Source organism: Hemiscyllium ocellatum, chromosome 9, assembly GCF_020745735.1.
Source record: "Hemiscyllium ocellatum isolate sHemOce1 chromosome 9, sHemOce1.pat.X.cur, whole genome shotgun sequence".
Lineage (NCBI taxonomy): Eukaryota > Metazoa > Chordata > Chondrichthyes > Orectolobiformes > Hemiscylliidae > Hemiscyllium > Hemiscyllium ocellatum.
This window is the reverse complement of record NC_083409.1, coordinates 58985841-59008891: the sequence shown is the minus strand read 5'-3', so window position 1 is coordinate 59008891 and position 23051 is coordinate 58985841. Positions and strand designations below refer to the sequence as shown.

General features: G+C 37.9%; 1 protein-coding gene across 1 annotated transcript in view; it reads right to left on the bottom strand.

Moving 5' to 3' along the window:
* The window catches only part of sgip1a (SH3GL interacting endocytic adaptor 1a), a 217083-nt gene that overhangs the window by 21875 nt on the left and 172157 nt on the right, over nt 1-23051 (bottom strand). The window contains exons 16-17 of the mRNA XM_060829768.1: nt 5938-5997; nt 83-194 (exon numbers count right to left, since the gene is read on the bottom strand). Coding sequence (XP_060685751.1) covers nt 83-194; nt 5938-5997 — 172 coding nt within the window. The remainder of the gene's footprint in view (nt 1-82; nt 195-5937; nt 5998-23051) is intronic.

The window sequence follows — 23051 nt, the reverse complement described above, 5'->3', positions numbered from 1 at the left end:
TTTTCTGTTGTGAAATGTTACATTTATTAAAGATTGAGAGTTCATTGCAGAATGTCGATCATCACTTGAGCCTTTTACTCACTTGCTTGGGTCTGCTCCCTTGAAGTAAGCATTGACAGTTTCTGTAAAGGCTGCAGCAACAGGGAGTGTATCCTGTGCACCCATGGTCAAGGGGCTGGGACCTCGGGAAGCCCCTGAAATAGAAAGAGATGCACTTAACCCTTTAGTTCACTGGACTTATTCCAACAAACTATCCATTCACTTAAACATGGCAATAAAATAAGCAGAGCAAAAATAAAAGGTCAGCAGATGAATAAATTTGTTTGACATGGCTTAAATCATGCAGGAGTATATAAAATAAGGCAAAATAAAACAAAAGATTAGTGAAAACATGTCAAATAAAATGATGAATTATTTCTTTGTACACTTTCTGTAAAACTCTTAAACATCCTGTGGGATAAACTTTACAGTCTCTGCAGAAAAAATGGATTGCAAATTAGTTATGCAGATTGAATAAACCCTTTGATGATGTCATTGTGTAAAAACAGAATTCATATCCAACACCTAAATACTTAATATATTTTCACTCCTCCTTTCTGAAGGGTATTGGTTTATTGTAGGGTAAACATCTGCTGACACCAAACACATTCTGGTACCTCCTGGAAGTGACGATTTCTGATGTTGGAGCCAGGAGAGAGGCCATCTCCATTTGTCCTTATGCAATGCTTCTGCCCAAATGCTTTTCAACAGAGGTCAGTAGACAGAAATAGGATGTGACTAATTGTTACCTTCTCTAATGTGTACTTTCATAGTAGGCTGAGCTAATACAACAGAGCACCAACCAGAGCAGAACTTGGGACTACCTTGTCCTATCTGAGTTCCATGCTAGTCAGTCTATTTAACTTAAGAGGCATCAGAGACTCAGTAAAGGTTTGGTTTTCTTGATCTACAAATTATGGAACATAGATGAGCTAGTGATACCAATATTTTTGCAGAGTGTTCCAGTAGCCTACCGTTTACTTGCTCAAAACACATTGTACCAAGTTAGTTATAAAGGCTACACAACAGGTCTAGTAATTTATTAAATATGTCAGAACTTTCGAATATTTTTTGATTAATGTACTTCAGAGAAATTACACTTTCATTACTATTTGGTTCGCTTACATCCGATCCCAGTTCTACATGAGTTGATTGTCTCAATCTCCTTGGGCACCAGGGATGAGAAATGGAATACTGCATTGCCAGTATCATCACAATCCAATAGTAAATTTAAAACAATATCAGGATAATTGCAACAATCTTGGTAGCTTATGAGGACTTGCTGAGTAAATGTAGCACAGCTAACAAGTATAGGAAAACTTGGATTCAACTCTTGTGTTGTGCAGTGTTAATAAAATTAATAGCTCAGCTCTTATTCTTGATTATTATTCTATAATTTCTGCTGAAAAGCACTGAAAGAAGGATGCATTGTATAATTTAAAAGACACCTGGCATATATGCTGTAACATATACAGTGTACTCTTGAGTGATGTACTGGAAAGCTGCCCAGTGTTTTGGAACTGGACTACTTGCTTTCTGAGCATATGTGGTGTGGAGTGGGATTAAAGGGATTGAGAAGCAAACTGAAGTCCCAGGTGAAAATGTCCAATTATAACCTCTCATGATGTCAAGCTGAATGAAACTTTTTTATGTTAGAAAATTGGTATACCTGTTTACTTTCAATTAGAGATCATTTCAGTACATCTTCGTCCTTTAGAGAAAACACGTCAACTGTTTATTTCTCTTGGTTTTATATTGAAAGAGTAATAACTACCTTTAATGTGAAACTCAACTTTGATATTACTGATCACTCTGCAAGATTCAATTACCATTAGATCACTCTCTACCACTTTCATTGTCCAGCCTTTCATTACTTGTGATACCATCCTTTATAACTTTCCACTTTTCGAATCTGTAACATTTCTTATCATAAACTTAAAATTCCAAAATAAAACCATTCATCTTACCACTTTTCGATAGATCTTCTACCCTTCTTAACCTGGGCAGGAGTATGGCCTAGAGGTATTGACTTTTTAAGAAATCTTTAAATGTACAAATTATGCAAATTGTACATAGGTTTTGACATGGATCAGAACCAGGGCAAACTAGCCACTTCTAATGGCAATGGTTCAAAAGTACAAAATTGTTTTCAAAGTCTTGCTGACTTTCTGGGCAAAGAATTCTTCTGACTGTCAGCTTTCTTGAGAGTTTATTAATATTCATTCAGCTGGAGGCTGCTGGAGACAGAGGTGCCTCAACATATTATTTTCAGTCTTTACTTCCATATTTAGTCAGGGACTGAAGTCAAATGATTCTATAATCAGGAATAAAATAAGACACCCTCATATATAATGTAAAACAACACCTCCCCACTATCTCTTTCTGGAGATATCATTCAAAAAGTGATGTATTGCGATAGATATGAGTACTTGACCATAGCATTGGCATTCCCATTGTCCCTACAGGTGGTGATGACATAAAAGAAGTAGAATATTAAATAATCTTGTTGATAGGACACTAACACTAGCATAAATTGAGCCCAGTGATACTTCTCCATGAGCCAGTGTAGTCCAAACTATAGTATGTAAGTCAGAAAATCTTAAGTCATAGAATCCTTACGGTGTGAAAGCAGGCCATTCAACCCATCCAGTACACACTGTCCACCTGAACAACAGTCCCCCCAGACCCGGTCCCTATCCTACTTCTGTAATCTTGCATTTCCCATGGCTAATCCACCTAGCCTGCATATCTTTGAACTGAGAGAGGAAACTGAAGCACCTGGAGGAAACCCGCTCAGACATGGGGAGAATGTGCAAACTCCACACAATCAGTTGCCCAAAGTTGGAATCAAATCAGGGTCTTTGGTGCTGTGAGGCAGCAGTGCTAACCACTGAATCATCATGCCACCTAAATCTGGTATCTGGATAATGACCACAGGCAAGGTAGTGTTCGAGGCCTTCCATTTGTTCACAAATGCAGGGTGAATGCAACTCAGTGAGCTTGCTCATTCCGTGTCTAGTTACTCCAACTGGAAAATCAGATTGTGGTTTTGGGCAAGGACTTGGATTCAATGACCTGCATGCTTAATTAATGCTAACACTCCTTTCCTGAACCTATGCAAAGAAATGCCACTTAGCTAAGGTATCGGTGAGAGGCTAGTGCTCAGGAACCATATCTCAGGAACAATCATATTCTTTGGAAGGTGAGTGGAGAAATATAGCTCTATAGTTTTTTAAACATGGCTCTGGGCCTTTTTTGAGAGAAGATTTCTGCTTATCAGTTTAAATGATGCAGTTTTTTTTCTAATCTGATATCCCACATTCATTCTAGCAAGTAAAAGATGTCACGACCATTCCAAATATACTGAACAATAAGATCTTCTGGAGTCATTGAATTAGTTTAGCTATCACAGAAACACAGAATTATTACACTTCAAAAAGAGGCCATTTAACTTGTTGTGCCCATTGTTCTATCACCGAGTGCCAATCTCCTGCCTTTTCTTTTATCACTGCACACCATTCTATTCAAATAAAAATCCTCTTGAATGCACCACCTGAATCTGCCTCCACCACATTTTCCAGGTAGTACTTTCTACACCCTAAGTATTTGATATGAGAAAAAGTTTTGTTTTACATCACCCCTGCTTACTTTAAAACAATGCACTTCCTTTTTCTTTCACAAGTAGGAACATCTTCTCCCCATCTACTCTGTCAAGCCAGCTCATGATTAGAAAACCTTTATTGAATTTGCTGTCAGCCCTCTTCTCTCTAAAGGAGAGCCACCCAAACTTCTTCAAGCTTCCTCATAGCTGAAGTTTCTCCTTCCTGGATCCATTCCGCACTCTCTCCAATCAGTTACATCTTTCCCACAATGGGGTGCCCAGAATTCTGCATAATACTCCAGTTGAGGTCTAACAAATGTAGTGTACAAGTTCAACATCAGCTCCTTACTCTTGTACTCTGCACCCCTGTTAATAAAGCTAAGAACACATTTTCCTTATTTACTATTCTCTCTACCTGCTCTGTTACCTTCTACGATCCGTGTAGATGTGCACCCAGGTTCCTTTGTTTGGCAAAATAGGGGGTACAATTGTAAAGGGGATGCACAAATAATGTTGTTCTGACCATTACCTGACACTTGTCTGTACTGACTCTCATCTGCCACCTATCTACCAACTCTTATCAATTTTTTTTGGGAGTTGCACACTGTCCTCCTCACAGTTTATAATTCTTCCAAGTTTTCTGTCGTCTGTAAACTTAGAAATTGTTCTGTGCACACCAACATCCAGATCATTAATATATATTAGGCAAAGCAAGGGTCCCAATATTGACCCCTGTGGAATTTCTCTATAAACCTTCCACCACCCCAATTTTCTTTCCATATTGTTCGTGTCCCTTTTAGAGCATGACCTATGACATTACTCATAAGTGTGTCACATTGATCAAATGCCATTTGGAAAGTGTATTTTGTGGTAACTGATCAATTCACCAGAACTTCTATAGTATCACTTGTTTCCAACAGAACCTATGAAAACTGTAAGCATGTAATATTAATTGCCATTTGACTCTAGTTAATATTTCATGCTTGTGACAAGAAAGCAAAATATTTGAAGTTTAAATACTGTATTTTTATAAAGTATTAGTGCTTAGAATATTACCTTTGTGATTTTGTTCAGTTTGTTTTATTTGTTTTAACCTGTACATTCTATAGTTACATATTTCATATTCTTACAAAGCAAAATCTATTTAGAAAAGCAATCTACATATTAATAACTCAATGATTCTTGTCATGATAACCCCTGCAGCTTCTTTCACAAATCAAATATTAATTTCAGCAGGATTCAGCTTAATTCTCAATATATTAGCAAACAAATATTGTATTTTATTCTGCTCCAGTTAGGTCTTGAAAGTTCAGTAAATTGACTGAACACTGCAAAATAATACATGCTCCGCCAATGATTTAACTGTTAAATGAGCTGACCAATACAAAATTGAGTCTGAATCTTCATTGTTTGTATGGCTCAATCTTACTGGAAAGTGGGTTTGTATATTTATGTGGATTAGATGGACTCATCTATGATTGTATACTGCTACTGAATATACTCACGGAGACAAATTTTAGGCTCCAGCACAATTAATGGCCACTTGAGTGAGGCACCAAAGACAATTACTATCCTACATCAGAACTCCAGTATATGGTGAGAAACCAGACGTGGGAAAAATTTAGCAGCTTTTGGATATTTGCACAATAAGACTATGTTGCTATTAAAATAGCAAGTGAATTTTTAAAAAATTATGAATCCAGTATGTCTGACTAGTTTTGAGCACACATACCTCATGGAGTGTACACTGTGCGCACTGGAGAAAATCACAGATCCTGTCATGGCTTACTGACTATGTAGGTGCCTACAATTTCTTGATTTGGTGGATGAGTTTGCAGCATGGGTATGTGTAATGACATCATCATTGGGTCAAAGCAGGTCTATTTCATTAATAAAGTAATTTCTGATTTGAAAGGCAGGAATGGAGAAAATTATTTTTAAAAAGAATATTGGTAAATTTAAATTGGAATGTTCTGCTACATAGGCTTTACTTTTAAAATAGACAGATGATAACTTCATTCAATTGGTAGATGTACCCGAAGAATAATTATTCGACTAACTAGTATCATGATTTATCGTGCTATAAGAACAGAATAAGTATTTCACAGAACAATACTGACAATGCAAGCTGTAAACAGTGCACAAACAGGAACATTATAAGTACTGTGAACAGAACGGAAACATTATTAACAAATGAAACTTAGGAATGGCTGACACACAGGAATAAAGGCAGCAAGGCCATAAAGGAAACAAAGATGAAAAAAAAAGCGATTTTAGGTAAATTGTACATTACTTACCATCAAAAGTTAAATAAAACTTTCCTCTATCAAACCATACCAAGGAGGGTTGATCATTCTCTGCATGGTTAGGAGATGAAGTGGGACAGGAGGAATGAAAGCAAGGAAGAGAGAAGGACACAGTGTGAGTCACACATAAAGTCCATCACTCGTAACATAGGGGGAAGGCCGGATGCACAATCAAAACAATGGAATCGTCACTATGCAAAAAATAGTCTATAGTGTTACTGAATTGACAAGTTTGCTTCAATTTCATTCGGAGGATCTCAGCACAACTTTGTGCAGCAACTGCAGTACCTGTGTTTGATCAGTTTGGTTAATTGTAGTAACATCAAAAAATACTTGAAATACTCAGACAGAAAGTCATCAACCTGAAATCCTATTTCTTTCTCTCCACAGCTCCTGCTTGAATTTACAGTGTAAATCTCTACAATGTACAATCTTCATGAAAGCTTAGGAAAATTGGAGTGAAGATAATGGTCATGGTTGTTGAAAAACCATGTTAAAATCACTCTGGTTTTTTTGGTTGATCAGCAAGAAAACGCGTACCAAGGTTTTCAGAAACTCTTCATTTATATGAGCGCTTTGAACAGATTTCATCCAGTTCTTTCAGAAATAATTAGTTCAGAAGAAACTAAGTTTGAATCTAAGATTTCTTCTGAGCTCCTGCATGAACTTCAGTGCATTACCTAATCTACTATAAACTGTATTTTATGACAAGATGAAGTTGAAAGAAAGAATGTGGAGACTGCTAAGTTGCGACATTTAATTTCAGCCGGCATCATCTGAAGAAACATTGTGGTGATATTGGAAAAAAGTGCTACAATGCGATGTATTTTCAATAGGAAGATGAAATAATGTGGATGATTGATGCAAACTTGGAAGACTATCAACCTTCAGTAAAATATTATAAATAATAATAGGCTATTGCATTTTTGACAATCTTGGTTATTGAGCAACAATAACAGAATGCCTAACTTCATCAGCTACACGGAGACTCCTTGCTAATAGCATTGGACCACTTAAGCAAAATGATTTGACAACCATTATCTCCACCCCACTGACTTTTCGATGGCAGTTTGAACCAAACCCACTTGCTAGTAAATTGAAGAGTGCAACAGCAATTCAACACCCCATTCAATAAATATTAGGCTCCACTGAATTCAATGGAAAGTGAAATAAGCAGGGTATTTTCTTAATGTTATGCCAAATCCAACAGGTTTCCTGACATATGGATTAGCTTAAAATTACACCGTACATTTCTATTTCTATTGTGATATCAAAATCCAAATAAATTCATGCAATTCATCTTCCTGTTCTGACAAGGGTTCAATACACTCATGTGTAACAGTTTTTCATAGGTTCATATAACAAAATCGCCAAAGTTACCTGCTTGTTGGTCACATTGGAAAGTCTGTACCAACACAGAAATTTTACTGGTGCAGTGGATCAGGAGGTGCTTTATTTTGCCCTAATCTGTGCTTTCTACTAGTTTTGTGTTTTGTGAGAATGTTAATGTGGAATGAGATTGGATGAATAAGAGCCCTTATGGGGCACAACAATAATAATATAATAGAATGTCAAATTCAGTTTGAGGCAGAGCAACTCAGAGAAGAAAGGGCAAGTTGCAGAGCTGTGAGGAAAAAGTTGTCCAAAGCGGACTTAGAAAATAGTTTAAGGGGAAAGTGAATGGATGTATAGTGTCAGGCATCTAATTATATATTTCATAACAAAGCAAAATAATCATTCCAGTGAAAAAGAAGGCATCCATGAAAAGGATTAATCATTTGTAGTTAACAAAGGCAGCTACAGAATGTATCCCATCAAAAACCAAGGGACAGAAACTGGAGAAAATTAATGGTAGGCCAGAGGATTGAGTTTTTCTTTTAAGAACCAGCAGCTAATAAGTAGAGAGAAAGTTGATTATGATAATAAATTGGCAAGACAAATATATATGTGGGACCCTTGGGAGGATACAAATATGGAATTAATAATGGAAACAGAAAACTGACAAACTTTTAAACTGATACTTTGCAGTGTCCACAGTGGAGAACACTATAAATATGCTGAAAATGTGTTGCTGGAAAAGCGCAGCAGGTCAGGCAGCATCCAAGGAGGAGAATCGACCCTTGCTCATGCCCGAAACGTCAATTCTCCTGCTCCATGGATGCTGCCTGACCTGCTGCGCTTTTCCAGCAACACACTTTCAGCTCTGATTTCCATCATCTGCAATCCTCACTTTCTCCTCTAACACTATAAATATCCCAACGATAACAGAGAAGGAAGGTGCTTATGGGAGAAAAGAACTTGCAACAGTCTCTATCATGAGGGACTAATTCCTTGAGAAATTAATGGGACTAAAGGCAGACAAGTTGCCAGGACCTGATTGCCTTCTTCCATGGATTCTGAAGGAAGTGACTGTATAAATAGCGGAAGCATTAGTTGCAATACAAGGGTTTTCTGACTTACGAACTTCCAACTTGCAAACATTCATACTTACAAATGTGATTACATATAAGGCTGTAATTTTAAAGATCCAATATACAAATACTTTCTGTTCTTATGAATGGCCTCTTTATATTGTATGCATGTCAGAATACAATGCAGGACAAATTAGCTTGGAAATGGACTCCAGAACAGAACCTGTTCATAACCTGGAGGACATCCGGTATACCACAACTCACTAGATTCCAGGAAGGTTCCAGTGGTTTGGAAAACTGATGTGATCCCCTGATTCAGGAGGAAGGGAGACAGAAAGCAGGATATCTGCTAGTTAACACAGCATTTCTCAAAAGGGAGAGATCTCTTATTAAAGAAGATATAGTACGGCATATAGAAAATTTTAATGCAATCAAACAGAATCAAAATGGTTTTCTGAAAGGAAGATCACGTTTGACAAACTTGCTAAACTGCTTTGAGGATATGACAAGTAGGGTTGATAAAGTGAAACAGAGAAGTGTAATGTATTTAGATTTCCAGAAGGCAGTTGATAAGCATGTCACAAAAAAAGCTTTTTGCAAGGTTGAAGCTCATGACATTGGGGATAGTGTATTAGCGTAGACTGAGGATTGGTCAACACATAGGCGATTAAGAGTCGTGATCAATTGATTTTTTTCAAGTCGGAAGACATAACTAATGGGGTGTCACAAGGATCAGTCTTTAGAACTTAATTATTTCCAGCTATATTAATGACTTGGAGAAGGGGAAGAAGAGTGCAATGTATCCAAATTTGCTGATGGTACAAAAATAAATGGGAGGGCATGTTGTGACGAAGACACAAGGAAGCTGCAAGGTAATATAGAGAGATTGAATGAGTGGGCAAAATTTGTCAAATGGAGTTAAATGTAACAAAAAAAAAGTGAGGTCAGGCACTTTGGTAGGATTAATTATTTAAACAGAGAAACTTCAAAAGATTGCTGGGAACAGGAATCTGGCTGTTCTTGCGCACAAAACATAATTAATGATCATGCAGCTACAGCAAGTAATCAAGATAGTAATTGGAATTTTGGCCTTTATTACTAGGTTGGAGTTTAAAAATAGGGAAGTTGAAGGGTTTGGCGAGGCTGCATCTGGAGAATTGTGTAATGTCTTGTTCCTTATATTTAAAGAGGGATGTATTGACATTGGAGGCAGTTCAAAAGAGTGTCCCTTGGCTGACTTCTGGGAAGATGATGCTGACTCATCATTTTTGAGGAGGCTTGACAGGTTAGATGTTGAGAAGATGTTTCCACTAGTGGAAAGGTCTCAAACTCAGGGACAGAGTTACAGAATAAGGGTCACTGATATAAAACTAAGCGGTAAAGGGTAATGCATGCCTGGAATGCTCTACCCGAGAGACTTATGGAGACTAGAGTCGTAGTGGTGAGATCGCTAAGTATTTCAAAGGAATAGATTAGGTAGATAGATTTTCGCAATTTTTTTGGAATTGCAGGCTACGATGAGCTGGGAAAAAAAAAGTATGAGAATAGGAAATTAATAATGGGAAACAAAGAAGTGGCAATATTTTTGTCTGTGTTTACAGTAAAACACAAAACACATCCCAAGAATAATGGGTTCTTAAAAGTGGAGGCAATACAGCAAATGTAACACCAGTATTTGAGAGAGAAAACGGGAACTTTAGGCCAGGTGGCCTAATATCTGTCACTGTGAAAAAGCTAGAATCCATTATTAAGAAAGCAGTAAAAGATGTTTTGACAATCATAATCCAACAAAGTCAAGATGGTTTTGTGAAAGATAAATAGCATTTGAAAAATTTGTTAGAGTTCTTTGAAGATATAACATGCCAGGTGGATCAAGGGGAACCAACAAATACAGTGAATTTGTATTTCCAAAATGTGTTTGATAAAGTGCCACAGAAATGGTCAAAAGATGGTTTTGGGTGGAGTGTCAATGGGATGAAGGCCTCAACTATTTATATTCTATGAGACTTGGATGAAAGGACTAACTACAGCCAAATTTGCTGATAATAATACTTAGAGATGGAAGTTGTGAGGAATACAGAAAGAATCTTCAAAGGCAAATGGATGGTCTAAGTGAACAAAAGTAATGGCAATGGAATATAATATGGGAAAATGTGAGAATTTTCACTATAGCAGGAAGAATAGAAGAGCTAAATGTTATTTAAAATAAAGACAGAGTGCAGAATATTGTGGTACAGAGGAATCTTGGTTTTCCCCATACATAAATCACAAGAAATCAGCTTGCAGGTACAAGTGCTAAGGAAAGAAAATAGAAGGTCGGTCTTTGTTGTGAGGGATAGAGTATAAAAGTAGGGAAGCCTTGCTACAACTGTACAGGGCAATGCTGAGACCACGCAGGAGGTACAGTGTGCAGTTTCGGTCTCCTTAGTTAAGGAGAGATTTACTTGCACTGGAGACAGGACATGTCTGCGATGAAGGGCTTCTGTTAAGTAGAAAAGCTTGTGCATGCTGGACCTGTGCCCACTGGTATTTAGAAGGTGGCACAGTGATCTTATTGAAATTTATAACATTCTACAGGGCTTGACAAGCACTAGGAGGAATTACCTTTCCAGGGGAATCAAGACAAGTGAAGAATTTTAAAATGTAAATAGTCTCTCATTTAAGATAGAGATGAGGAGAAATAACTTTTATCTTTGGGTTATTCATCTTTGAAAACTTTCAGAAAGCTGTAAAAGGTTTATTCATTGAATATCACTCTGAATTAGATAGATTTTTGATTGATTTGATTTTGAAGAGGGTTCAAGTTTATGCTTCATAGGCAGACAAGAAAAGAATGAAGGCATTTGGCCATAATTTTAAAGAATGATAGCAAATTCTTGGGGTCAGTTAAAGCCATTCAATAGGATCATAGCTGATCTGACATTCCTCATACCCACTTTCCTGCCCTTCTCCCCATCATCTTCGATTTCCTTACTGATTAAGAATCTATCTCAGCCTTAAATGTGCACAAGGACTCTGTCCTCAACTCTCAATGGCAAGGCGTTCCAAAGACTCTCAACCATTGAGAAAAAAAATTCCTCCTCATCTAAGACATAAATATACAGCCCTTTATTCAGAGACTATACCCTCCAGTCCTAGATGTTCCCATGAGGGCAAACATCCACTCAGCATTTACCCTGTCATATGATGTGGCAAGCACTGATATCAATGTTGCATGCAACCATTGTAACGTGGTCTGTATAAATATCCTGTACTTTATTGGAAGAGGTAGAGTCTCAGACCTCCAATCTGAGCAGTAATTATGAGGGCAACTGGGCTCCACATGAATGCCAGATTCAGAGGGATCCCTGGCCTCTCCTACATGTGGTAAAAGAGTACCAAATAAAGACTGATTTGTGCTACTGAACGTAGGTCTCAGACTCCTCTTTAAAATCCTTCTCCAATAACTGATACTGAAAGCAGGGTACTGCACAGATCCACTTTCAACTATGTAGTCCCTAATGTGGTGAGTTTATTTGATATTACCACCCTTTAGACTGAGGGCAAACCCAGTAGTCAATTCTGGCTGTACACTGTGGTACTGAAAGAACTAAGGGAGATGTACCATGAGTGATGGACAATTGGTAGGCCATAGTTCACCCTAGGGATCATCAAGAGACCCACAGTTCAACAGGGAGAAGACAGACCTTAGTTCATCTCAGGGACAGTAAAAAGCTCCACAGTTACAGTAATAGAATCATAGAGATATACAGCACGGAAATCCCCCCCAGACCCCACCCCCAAGACCCTTTGGTCCAACCCGTCCATGCCGACCAGATATCCCAACCCAATCTAGTCCCACCTGCCAGTGCCCGGCCCATATCCCTCAAAACCCTTTCTATTCATATACCCATCCAAATGCCTCTTTCTTGTTGCAATTGTATCAGCCTCCACCACATCCTCTGGCAGCTCATTCCATACACGTACCACCCTCTGTGAAATGTTGTCCCTTAAGACTCTTATATCTTTCCCCTCTCACCCTAAACCTATGCCCTCTAGTTCTGGACTACCCTATACCAAGGAAAATACATTGTCTATTTATCCTATCCATGTCCCTCATGATTTTATAACGCCCTTTAAAGGTCACCCCTCAGCCTCTCACACTTTAGGGAAAACAGCTCCAGCCTATTCAACCTCTCCCCATAGCTCAAATTCTTCAACTGTGGCAACATCCTTGTAAATCTTTTCTGAACCCTTTCAAGTTTCACAACACCTTTCCGATAGGGAGGAGACCAGAACTGCATGCAATATTCCAATAGTGGCCTAACCAATGTCCTGTACAGCCGCAATATGACCTCCCAACTCCTGTACTCAATAATCTGGCCAATAAAGGAAAGCATACCAAATGCCTTTTGTCACTATCCTATCTACCTGTGACTCCACTTTCAAGGAGCTATTAACCTGCATTCCAACGTCTCTTTGTTCACCAACACCCCAGAGGACCTTACCATTCTGGGTATCAGTCCTGCTTTCCCAAAATGCAGCACCGAACAGGGAAAGAAAAAGAATGACATCAAATGGGACTTGGAGGGACCCAGAGTCAAAACTATAGCTGAACAAACACAAAACAAACAAACTGACCAAATGGTTAAAGCTAATTGGAACCCCATCAATTTACCTGGTTTGTAAAGAGGATGGTTTAAAAAAAAGGAGAAACAAAGAAGACAATACCTAATATTAGTACTTTGAGCTCATGTAAAATTAAAACCTCTTAATCTTTGAGAAACAAAAACGTTTAAAGCAATGTTGACTGGGCCAGTGTGAGCAGCCCCTGACCCAAACCGAAGTATTAAAAGAGAAATTCTCTGGTTGGCAGATATTTATCACAGCTGCGAGGTACGGAGGGAAACTCCCTGGTCGTGACTGTGTGCTATAGCTGCTGGTTGTGAAACGTGAACAAATGGAGATAAAACTAGTTGTACGTCTCACTCTCCGTATGAGCAAAGCAGAATGTTAAAAACGGAGATTGGAAGAAAGTAAGAAAGTGAACACAGTTGTACGTGGAGAGCGAGAGCGAGAGTGAGTTGGTCTCTGAAAAGAATGTCAACTTTGTTGTGGTCTGGCTTGTGTCCATTTGCATTTATTATTTGTTAAATGTTGTCTTGTGTAATTTATATATTTTTGTTCCCTGGAGCTTGAATTTGGGGATGCCTTGAGTTCAATTTATAATATTGGGAATGTATGATGATGTGACAGTGTGTTGTGTGTTCTTACCAGTTTGAAACATGTATGCTTACAGCAAGGACCCTTTAATGAACTTTTAGTGGTTGTGTAAAAGAAAGACCTGCTATGAAATATTGATTCAGAATGAGTTTCTCAGCAACCTAGTCAAAGAAATTACCTTTTCAGAATTGCTTGAATAAAGCAAATGGAAAAATCAAGTCAAATTACAGAACGTATTTCCTCTTTCCTTAAAGTTGTGTGAAATCTCTGATTTGTGTAGCTTGAGGCAAGACTCCTGATTAAATGCTTAATTTTAGAATCTTTATGACTACATCTTCACATTTGGAGTTTCATTTTCTGGCTAGAGTGTATTTCCAAATATTATTTTAACAATGAGTAAATCTTTAATTCTAGTTGATAAAATCTGCTCATCTTAAATATTGATTGGTGTGAATTGTGCTGCCAAAAAAAAAGAGGAAAATTTTGAGCGTTTAATTTTATTTAACAAAATTATCCGATCATATGTTCTAAAGTCTGAGAAGACTGGTATGAAGAAATTGAAACAAGTAAAGTCTAACAAAGGAGATAAGTCTTCCTTTGTTCAAGAAAGAACTATAACATGTGGCTTCGGTTTCAGTACAGGTTGAAGAGGAGCTATTGATGTAATTGCATACAAGAGTTTTGTCCCATCCCTTTAGATCAACAATAAACTATCTACACAGCTCGGAGAATTTATACATTCAATATACATTTTTTTTAATCAACAGAGATACTTGGACTACCCTATTCTGCTTGAAGTAGGATGGATGTTTTTCAGAAAACTGCAGGGACAGAAGATTTTTTCCAACAGCTTTGAATTTCTAAGTTTGGCTGCAGACTTACAACTTTGCCTCACAGTGATGGATGAGTCATCCTCAACCACAACATTAACAACGCACCTCAGTATTGGCAAACTACTATGAAAACATCAAATATATTGGGTATCAGGCATTTCAAAACCACTAAGGTTGGGCATATTTGAGCATAGGACTCTATATCATAATAAGAAATTATATTACAATTCACATCATCTGGCATTCTAAAACATTTGAAGGGAATAATTATCTGAAAAGTAAAAGGATTCTGGAAAACAATAAATGCATGCACACAGTCTCAGTGGTTTCAATGAATGGAAAACAAAATTGTTAGTGTCTTTGAAGGAGTTTGAAAATATGAAATATTAAGTTTGGACAAATTTACATACAGATATATCAAATATCCAGAGAGAGAGCTATCAAGTAACTTTTTTTAGATAAAAGAATCATTTAAGAGAAAGAACAGTATATGTTAATGCCTAGAATCAAACAAAAATGTTTGACTTCAGTTTTAAGATATTGTAAGAATATGTTTCATTCGATTTCAAATCTCTCCAGGGCTCAGAAATGATAGGATGGGAAAGGTAATTAGTTGAATTGCAAAATTGGATGAGAGCCAAGTGATGAAGGTGTAGAGTGGTGGCAGAAGGCGGCAAACAAAATTAGAATAACGGGTTGTAATGGCAAATGAGGGAGCGGAACCGAGTGTTTGACAGAAATCAAATGATTGAGAGAGAGTAGTGGGTTTGATGATGAACTAATGGAAGAGGTGCAGCAATGGAGTTACTTGTAGATGGACCTATAAAATATAACGAGTGACTGGCCTGCATTGTGGTAGATGTTAACAGAGACTTGAAAGTAGGACAGCAGATCCCTGGAATAAACTCAGCCCAAGTAGCAGAATTAAAAGCCCTGATGAAAGGACTGAAATTAGCCAGGGATGAGAGCATGAACATATACACAGATATTAGGTACACCTCTAACACAGTCCATGATTATATGATGACATGAGCTCTGCGAGGGTATATCCAAAGACCACACACAACATGAAGAGCAGATTCAAGATTTAGTAGAATCAGAAAAGTTCAGAAATTAACATTACGATTGTATACAGTACGAGAAAGAGTAAATCCAACATCACGATTGGAAAAAATGAATATTGATGTTGAAACTGATGGTGAAATGAACTTCTCGGATATACAAATAAAAATCAAAACATGCCTGAGAGGAAAACTGAACAGAGAGCAGAAGGGACTATTATCTTGCACGACTGAGAATATTGTCGGCGTTTCTCCCACTGTTTCATTTCTTTGTAAGGAGACATACCGGGGCTCACCTATGAGTCAGTAATTGTGGACAAAGGAGTAGGATCCGAGGTACAGTTTGAGAAGAAATCAACAAATCCCTCTCCTCCAGTGTAGAGGATGAAGCCCTCTGTGCAAATTGGATTGTATTCACAGAGAACTACCATAATAGTTACAAGGAAAGCATCCCTTCCGTTCAATCGAAATCAGTCCTAAGATAAGGAGTGGTCTAAAAGCACCTTACATTCAACACTTTCAAATTTGAGTTCATTTGAAAAAGTTTAAAAGTTTTTTTAAGGTCATATATAAAAGATGTTATGGACAAAATGGTTGGCTTGTTTTCAAAGTATAGATAAAACGTTTTGGAAGGCATACAATTTGAACTCCAAATTTGGAATGAGAAGTGTTTTGTTCGTATACCTACTTAGAAAATGTTTTCTTTAAGACAACAGATTTAAAATGCCAGTTTGAGAATATTAAAAGATTTTCTGACAGTTTTTATAAACTGAATTCATGAAAGTATGATACAAAGTCACCTTGTGACTTGGGCTCTGCCCTTTCTCAGGCCAGCCGAATTAACTCTTCCTGCTGGCAGTTTTAAATTTTCTCACTCACCTGTGTGGTGCACTGGGTTGTGTGGATATTATTTATCCACTGCTTTAAGTGCCAGTGGAATTTACTTTTGAATAGGTTTCACAAACACAACAAAGGGAGTTGGAAATCTTGTGCAGGCAATGTCTTTGCTGAAATTGGGATTGATACAATTACTTGACACAAATTCAAACGTGCAATTGGAAATTCAACTGAATGTTAAGCAGCACATAAAATCTTTCAGTTTTAGTTTAAAACAACAACACAAGGTTTTAAATTAGTATCAGGAAAAACTGGGATAGATTATTTTGGAAGAAATTAATTGAAATATATGTTAGCTCAACAACACTGCAGGTACTGTACACAAAAGAAGCTTGAGTCAGTTGTTGTCAAGTTTGAATTTGGAATAATTTTGAAAGGAAGGAAAGTGAAATATAAATCTAGCAAGTTACATTTGAGAAATTGTATGTACTTTTCATAAGAAAGACCAAACAAGCAAACTTTGTTAATGCTTGAAACCACGCAGTAATGTTCGACTCCTAAAACTTTTGTGAAAACATGCTTCCCTTGCTTTATGCAGGGTTCCCGAATCAGTTATAATGGTAATTAATGAAGCCACTTTTAGAATACAAGAATACAAACAGGAAAAGAAATGACAGCATCCAATGGAAATAGGAATGACTCACCTTGGGGGTAGTTAAATGAAAATATCCAATGAAATCAAAGTGTAGATAGAATTAGATAATTTACAATATTCTCTTGGAGATGTGAGCCCTGAGTGTTTTTTTTAAAAAGGAAACTGCTTTAGCCACCACTTGGCACGATGGATCAAGTGAGGAGGATACACAACCGCCCTCCTGCGACTTTTGAACCTTCGAAAAGATCACCTGAAAGTCGAGTGTATGTAGCATGACCTTGGAAAACCGATGTAAGAGGACAATGATGGTTGTTACATCTGAAGTACCGACGTGCAGGAATGCATGGTAAAAATGCACAGGCCCAGGCATGGGCACCTACTTGACAAAATGCTGCCCGGTAGAGCGTGTAAACATATTTTAATGATAAGGCACTGACACATAATCCATACAGAAAGTGACTTTTGATATTGATTAGTAGAAGATAAAAATTGCAATTGGAGACAAGGGGGAATAGTGAAGTAATTTCCACAAGATGAATTAAAAAAAAATGAAGGAAGACCTGAAGAATCCATGCATAATTTGTTGCCAGTTATACATAATCTTAAACTTTATCATATGTATAACAGTTGGTGATTATTGAATCATATGAACATGCTTATGTGAGGCCTTGATTAAGGAGTAGATGCAGTTGTAGGATCAAAAATAATATCTTGAAAACATTTCATTAACAATCACTCATTAAAGGTTAATTGGACATGACAATGAGCAACTTTTTAAGAAGTGGAGAAGTAGATGGCAATGTGTTTGGAAAACAGATTTTACTTATAGGCTAGCTTTGCACTTAGGCCAAACACCTAACGGGGGAGTTGTCGCAGGTGCCCATTGCTGAATATGACCGAGTGACTATTAGGGGTTTTCTTTTTAACTAACACAGACAATCAAAGAAAATGTTAGCTGTTGCAGCATTTCATTTGGATCAAATCATGGCCTCCACAAACAACGAAATGCCTCTGAGTCTTAGTAAAATGGGACTACAATGCAAAACAGGAAAACTCTGATAAGGCAGCTCAGATTAAAACCCATCTGATTTGAGAATTGCGATTTTTATGCGAAATAAAAAGAGAAAGCTTAGTTAAGATGAATTTTAAATAATTATAATTACAAATCGTAGTGGACACATATTTGAACAATGATAGAAGTTTAAATTTATTAGATATTAGGGTATTAAATTTCTGAAGTAGTTTGACTTGGATGCAGAGACACCCTTGAAGAAATGTTTTTCTCCATCAGCAAGATTAGAATGACAAAAAGGTATAAACAAGATAGCTCCATAAGAGTAGAGAGAGACTAATAACAGTGAGAGGAGCAGAAACAATCTTGAAACAGCTGTATGATCTCAAGAATAAACATTTGCTGCTTGGCAAGTCAGATAAGAAGTAAGGTGTACCCAAAATTGTCACCTTTGTCACAAAATCTTAGTATTAGGCTTAACTACATATACCTTTATAAGTAACTTTATATTACAGCTGATATTACAAATATAACAATTGGTGGAAATTAACATCCTTTTCAATCTTCTGTACTAAGATCAGCAAGAGATACGAATTGTACATACAAATTTGAAAAGTCATTAGTAATAAGGAAGCTTATGATCTGGCTAGCAAATGTCGAGGAAGGGAATGGAACAATTGGTATTGGAATTTGGACAATAACTGTAACAGCCCAAAGACAGGTGGTCTGAATGTGAGATGATGGGAGGACCCAAGGTGGACCATGAAGTTGTCCATCATTAATCACGTGCTCACAGGATTGGACATGTAGGTCAGAGGGGGATGTGGCTAGCGCTAATGTCAATGTTGCATGTAACCAGTGTAACAGTATGTACAAATATCCTATACTTATTTGGGAAAGGTAGAGTTTCACAGACCTCCAATCTGAGGGCAACTGGGTCTTACTCAAAGGCCAGATTTGAAGCGGTCTCTGACCTCTCCCACACAAGTAGTAAAGGGGCTCTGAATAAAGATTGATTTTTACTATGAAACACAGGTCTCTTAATTAAAATTTCTCTCCAACAATGGCCGAGTTCCTTAAGAATAAATGAGATCATTTCCCATTCTCTTAAATTCCAATCAGTAGAGATCCAAAATGTTTAACCTTTGCTCATAAGAAAATCCCCCCATACCAGGGATCATCTAGTGAACCTTCTTTGAACTGCTTCCAATGAAATGATATTTTTCCTTTACTATGGGAACCAAACCTGCTCACAATACTCCAGATATAGTTTCACCAGAACTTCGTACACATACTGTAAGAATTCCCTACTTTTATACTCCAACCACTTTGAAATAAGATCCAACATTCTATCAGCCTTCCTGATTACAAGCTGCACCTGTGTGTTAGCTTTGTGTTTCGTGCACAAGTAACCGAACTCCCTTTATGTTGCAGCTTTCTGTAGATTTTCTCTATTTAAATAAAAAACTGTTTTGTTATTCCTTCCAAAATGAACCTCACATTTTCCCACATTATACTCCATTTGTCAACCTTTTTGCCCAATCACTTAACCTATCAAATACCTCTTTATAAGCTGTTTGTATCCCTCTCACAACCTGCCTTTCCACCTAGTTTTGAGTTGTCTGCAAATTGGCCTATAGCACATTTGCTTCCTTCCTTTAGGTCATTAATATATGTCATAAACAGTTGTGGTCCCAGCATTGGTCACAGGTCACCAACCTAAAAAATAACCCCTTACCTGTTTTCTGCCCATTAGCCAATTCGCCATCCATGCTGAAAAATGTGTTGCTGGAAAAGCGCAGCAAGTCAGGCAGTATCCAAGGAGCAGGAGAATCGACATTTTGGGCATAATCCCTTCTTCAGGAATGAGGAAGGTGTGCCAAGCAGATGAAGATAAAAGGTAGGAAGGGGGGACTTGGGGGAGGGGCGTTGGGAATGCGATAGGGTCATCCGTGCCAATATATTACCTCCAACACTTTGGGCTCTTGTCATTTAACTTAACATTTTATGAGGTGTCTTGTCAAATACCTTCTGGAAGTCCAAATACAACATACATCTATAGGTTACCTTCTATCCACTCAGATTTTTTGTAAAAGTCTCAACTAAAGTAGTCAGACATGATTTCCCTTTCATGAAACTATGTTTACTCTACTTGATTAGATTCTGATTTTTCAAATGTTTCACTATTACTTCCTTAGTAATTTATTCCAATATCTTGCCAACAATGGATGTTGGCTAATCGGCCTATAACTACCTGCATTTGCCTCCCTTGCCACATTGGTAGGTTTTCAATCCTCTCATACTTGTTCACAATCCAAGTATTTTTGGAAAATTACAATCAGTGCACACACACTATCTCTTATAGGTACATCATTTAGATTAGAATCCCTACAGTGTGGAAACAGGCCCTTTAGCCCAACAAGCCCACACTGATCCTTCGAAGAGTAACCCACCCGGATCCATTCCCCTACCCTATACTTACTCCTGACTCATGCACCTAACACTATGGGCGATTTAACACGTCCAATTCACCTAACCTGCACATCTTTGGATTGCGGGAGGAAACCAGAGCACCCAGAGAAAACCATGCAGACATGGGGAGAACGTGCAAACTCCATACAGAGGCGGGAATCGAACCCAGGTCCCTAGTGCTGCGCGGACCACTGAGTGCTAACCACTGAGCCATGTGCCGCCCTTTAGGATCATAGGATGCAAACCATCAGAGCCAGGGACTTACCTGCCTTTAGCCCCTTTAATTGGTCTAATACTACTTCTCTTGTGATAGCGATAGTAATTACAGTCAACAAATACTGTACTTTTGATCTGGTTCTGAATGTCTCATGAATCTGTTTCTTATTTCACTGCTCTGCCTGCTACAAAGTATTTGGATCAGTGCTAAAGTAAACCCTACACGTGGTACCTACATCCAGCATGTTTGCACAAGATTGCTGATGGCCTGGGGACTACACACATTTCAGATTTATTTCCAACTTTTTCTTTTTCTATCGGTCTACTGCAGAAGACCACACTTTTAAGCTGTGATCTGGAATGTATTCTCTGAACATCTGGTAGAAGCAAATTCAATTGTTATTTTGAAAAGGTAATTTGTTAAGTACTTGAAAAGGGGAAGTGAAACCAATCAACTTCCTTCACAGAGTTGGCACTGGCACAATGAGTTGAATTGCCTCCTTCTGTGCTATTCTATTCTCGAATAGTTAATACTCATGCAGTTTGGATCGGGAAGGTCCATGCAATAAAAGATCTTGGGTAACTTGCAAGCTGAAGGCTGTGATGATTCTCATTATGGAAGTAATAGAGGATGTCAGGGAAGATTAAGATCAGAAGATGTCCCTGTACTCACGGATAGCATTCACTGCTTTTTACCATTTATCTCCAAACTCAGTCATTTAATCCTTTTGTATGCAGACATAACTTGCATTAGAAACTCTTTTATTGTGTATTAATTATCATGTGTAATCTTTTAGGGGTGCCTCAGAAAACATTCTGCTTCTGATGTTGCAGGTATTTGGAGGAAGAGATTTCAATTAGTTACCTCAGCACCCAGCATTATTCACTCCTACACCAGCAAGTATGATCTGAAAAACATTCAACATGGAGGTAGCTAACTGGTGAGTTAGAGCAGGGACTATCTGATAAGACCATAAGATGTAGGAGCAGAAGCAGGCCATTAAGCCTAAAGTCTTCTCTGCCATTCAAGATCATCTTGGCTGATTTGACAATCCTCAATTCCACTTTCCTGCCTTTTCCCTGCACCCTAGATTCCCTTATGACTAAAATTCTCAGCCCTGAAAATACTTAATGACCTAACCTCAATAGCCCTCTGTGGTAAAGAGCTCCACAGATTCAATATCCTCGGAGAAGTTGTTCCTCCTCATTTCTGTCTGAAATGTGTGCCCCCTCGTTATTCTGAAATTCTGCTTTCTGGTCCTTGACTCTTCCAAAGAGGGAAATGACCTCTCTGCATCTACCCACAAGACCCATAAAAATGCTGTACAATGCCTAGTGGTATTATCACTGAACTAGTGTAGGGCAATATTCTGGGGAAGAGTTCAAATCATGGCGTGATAAATGGTGGCATTTGAATTCAATTAAAAAATATGGAATTAAGTGTATAAGGGCGACCATGAAACAATTGATGATTGTCAGGAAAAACCCATCAGGCTCACAAATGTCCTTTTGTGAAGGAAACTGCCATCCTTGTCTGATTTGGCCTACGTGTGACTTCAGGCCTACAGTAATGCGGCTGTCTCTTAACTGATCTCTGGACAATTAGGGATGGACAATAAATGCTGGTTTAAAGCTTGATATCCACATCCCACGAATGAAAAGAAAAATAAAGTCCCCTCTCATTCTTTTAAATTCTGGTATTTACAGGCCTAATCTGCTGAACCTTTTCTTATAAGGCAGTCCTTTCATACCTAAGAGCTTATGCAGTGACTTTTTTTACTGGATGACCTCCAATGCCACTTTAGTATTCCTCAGATAAAGGGGTCAAAACGGTTTACGGTATTCCAGCTGTGGTCTGATCAGCATTTTTTACAGCTTTGCCAAAACCTCCCTACTTTTATACTCCATTTCTTATGAAGTCGTACACCACAGTCCACCTTGTTTCATCCACATGAAGGTGAGGCACATCTGCATCACACACACTACATCCAGCTGTTTGGATAGAACACAAATTGAAGCAGTGGGGCCAATGCTGCAGATGGTGGAAGTGCTACTATATTTTTCAAGCGTATTCAGGACATATACATTTAAAACTTTTGATCTTCTGCATTGAACTTAGACACTTATTCTGAGTGTTTCAAAACATTAATTGATGTTGCTTGCTCGAAACCAAGCTAAAGAGGAGAAAGTTCCAAATCATTTCCTTAGGATATGTGGAATGAGCAGAAGAAAAGACAAAAATTCCACCATTTCTAAGGCAAATATGAGGTTAAAACCAAATCACAAAAGGAGGGTAGATGAAGAATAGATGACCTTCCCTGAATGCTCAAGTTAAGGAACAAAACGTCTGGTCCCCAACTGGATAGAATGTGTTAATGACACAGCACAGCAGATTGCACCATTCGC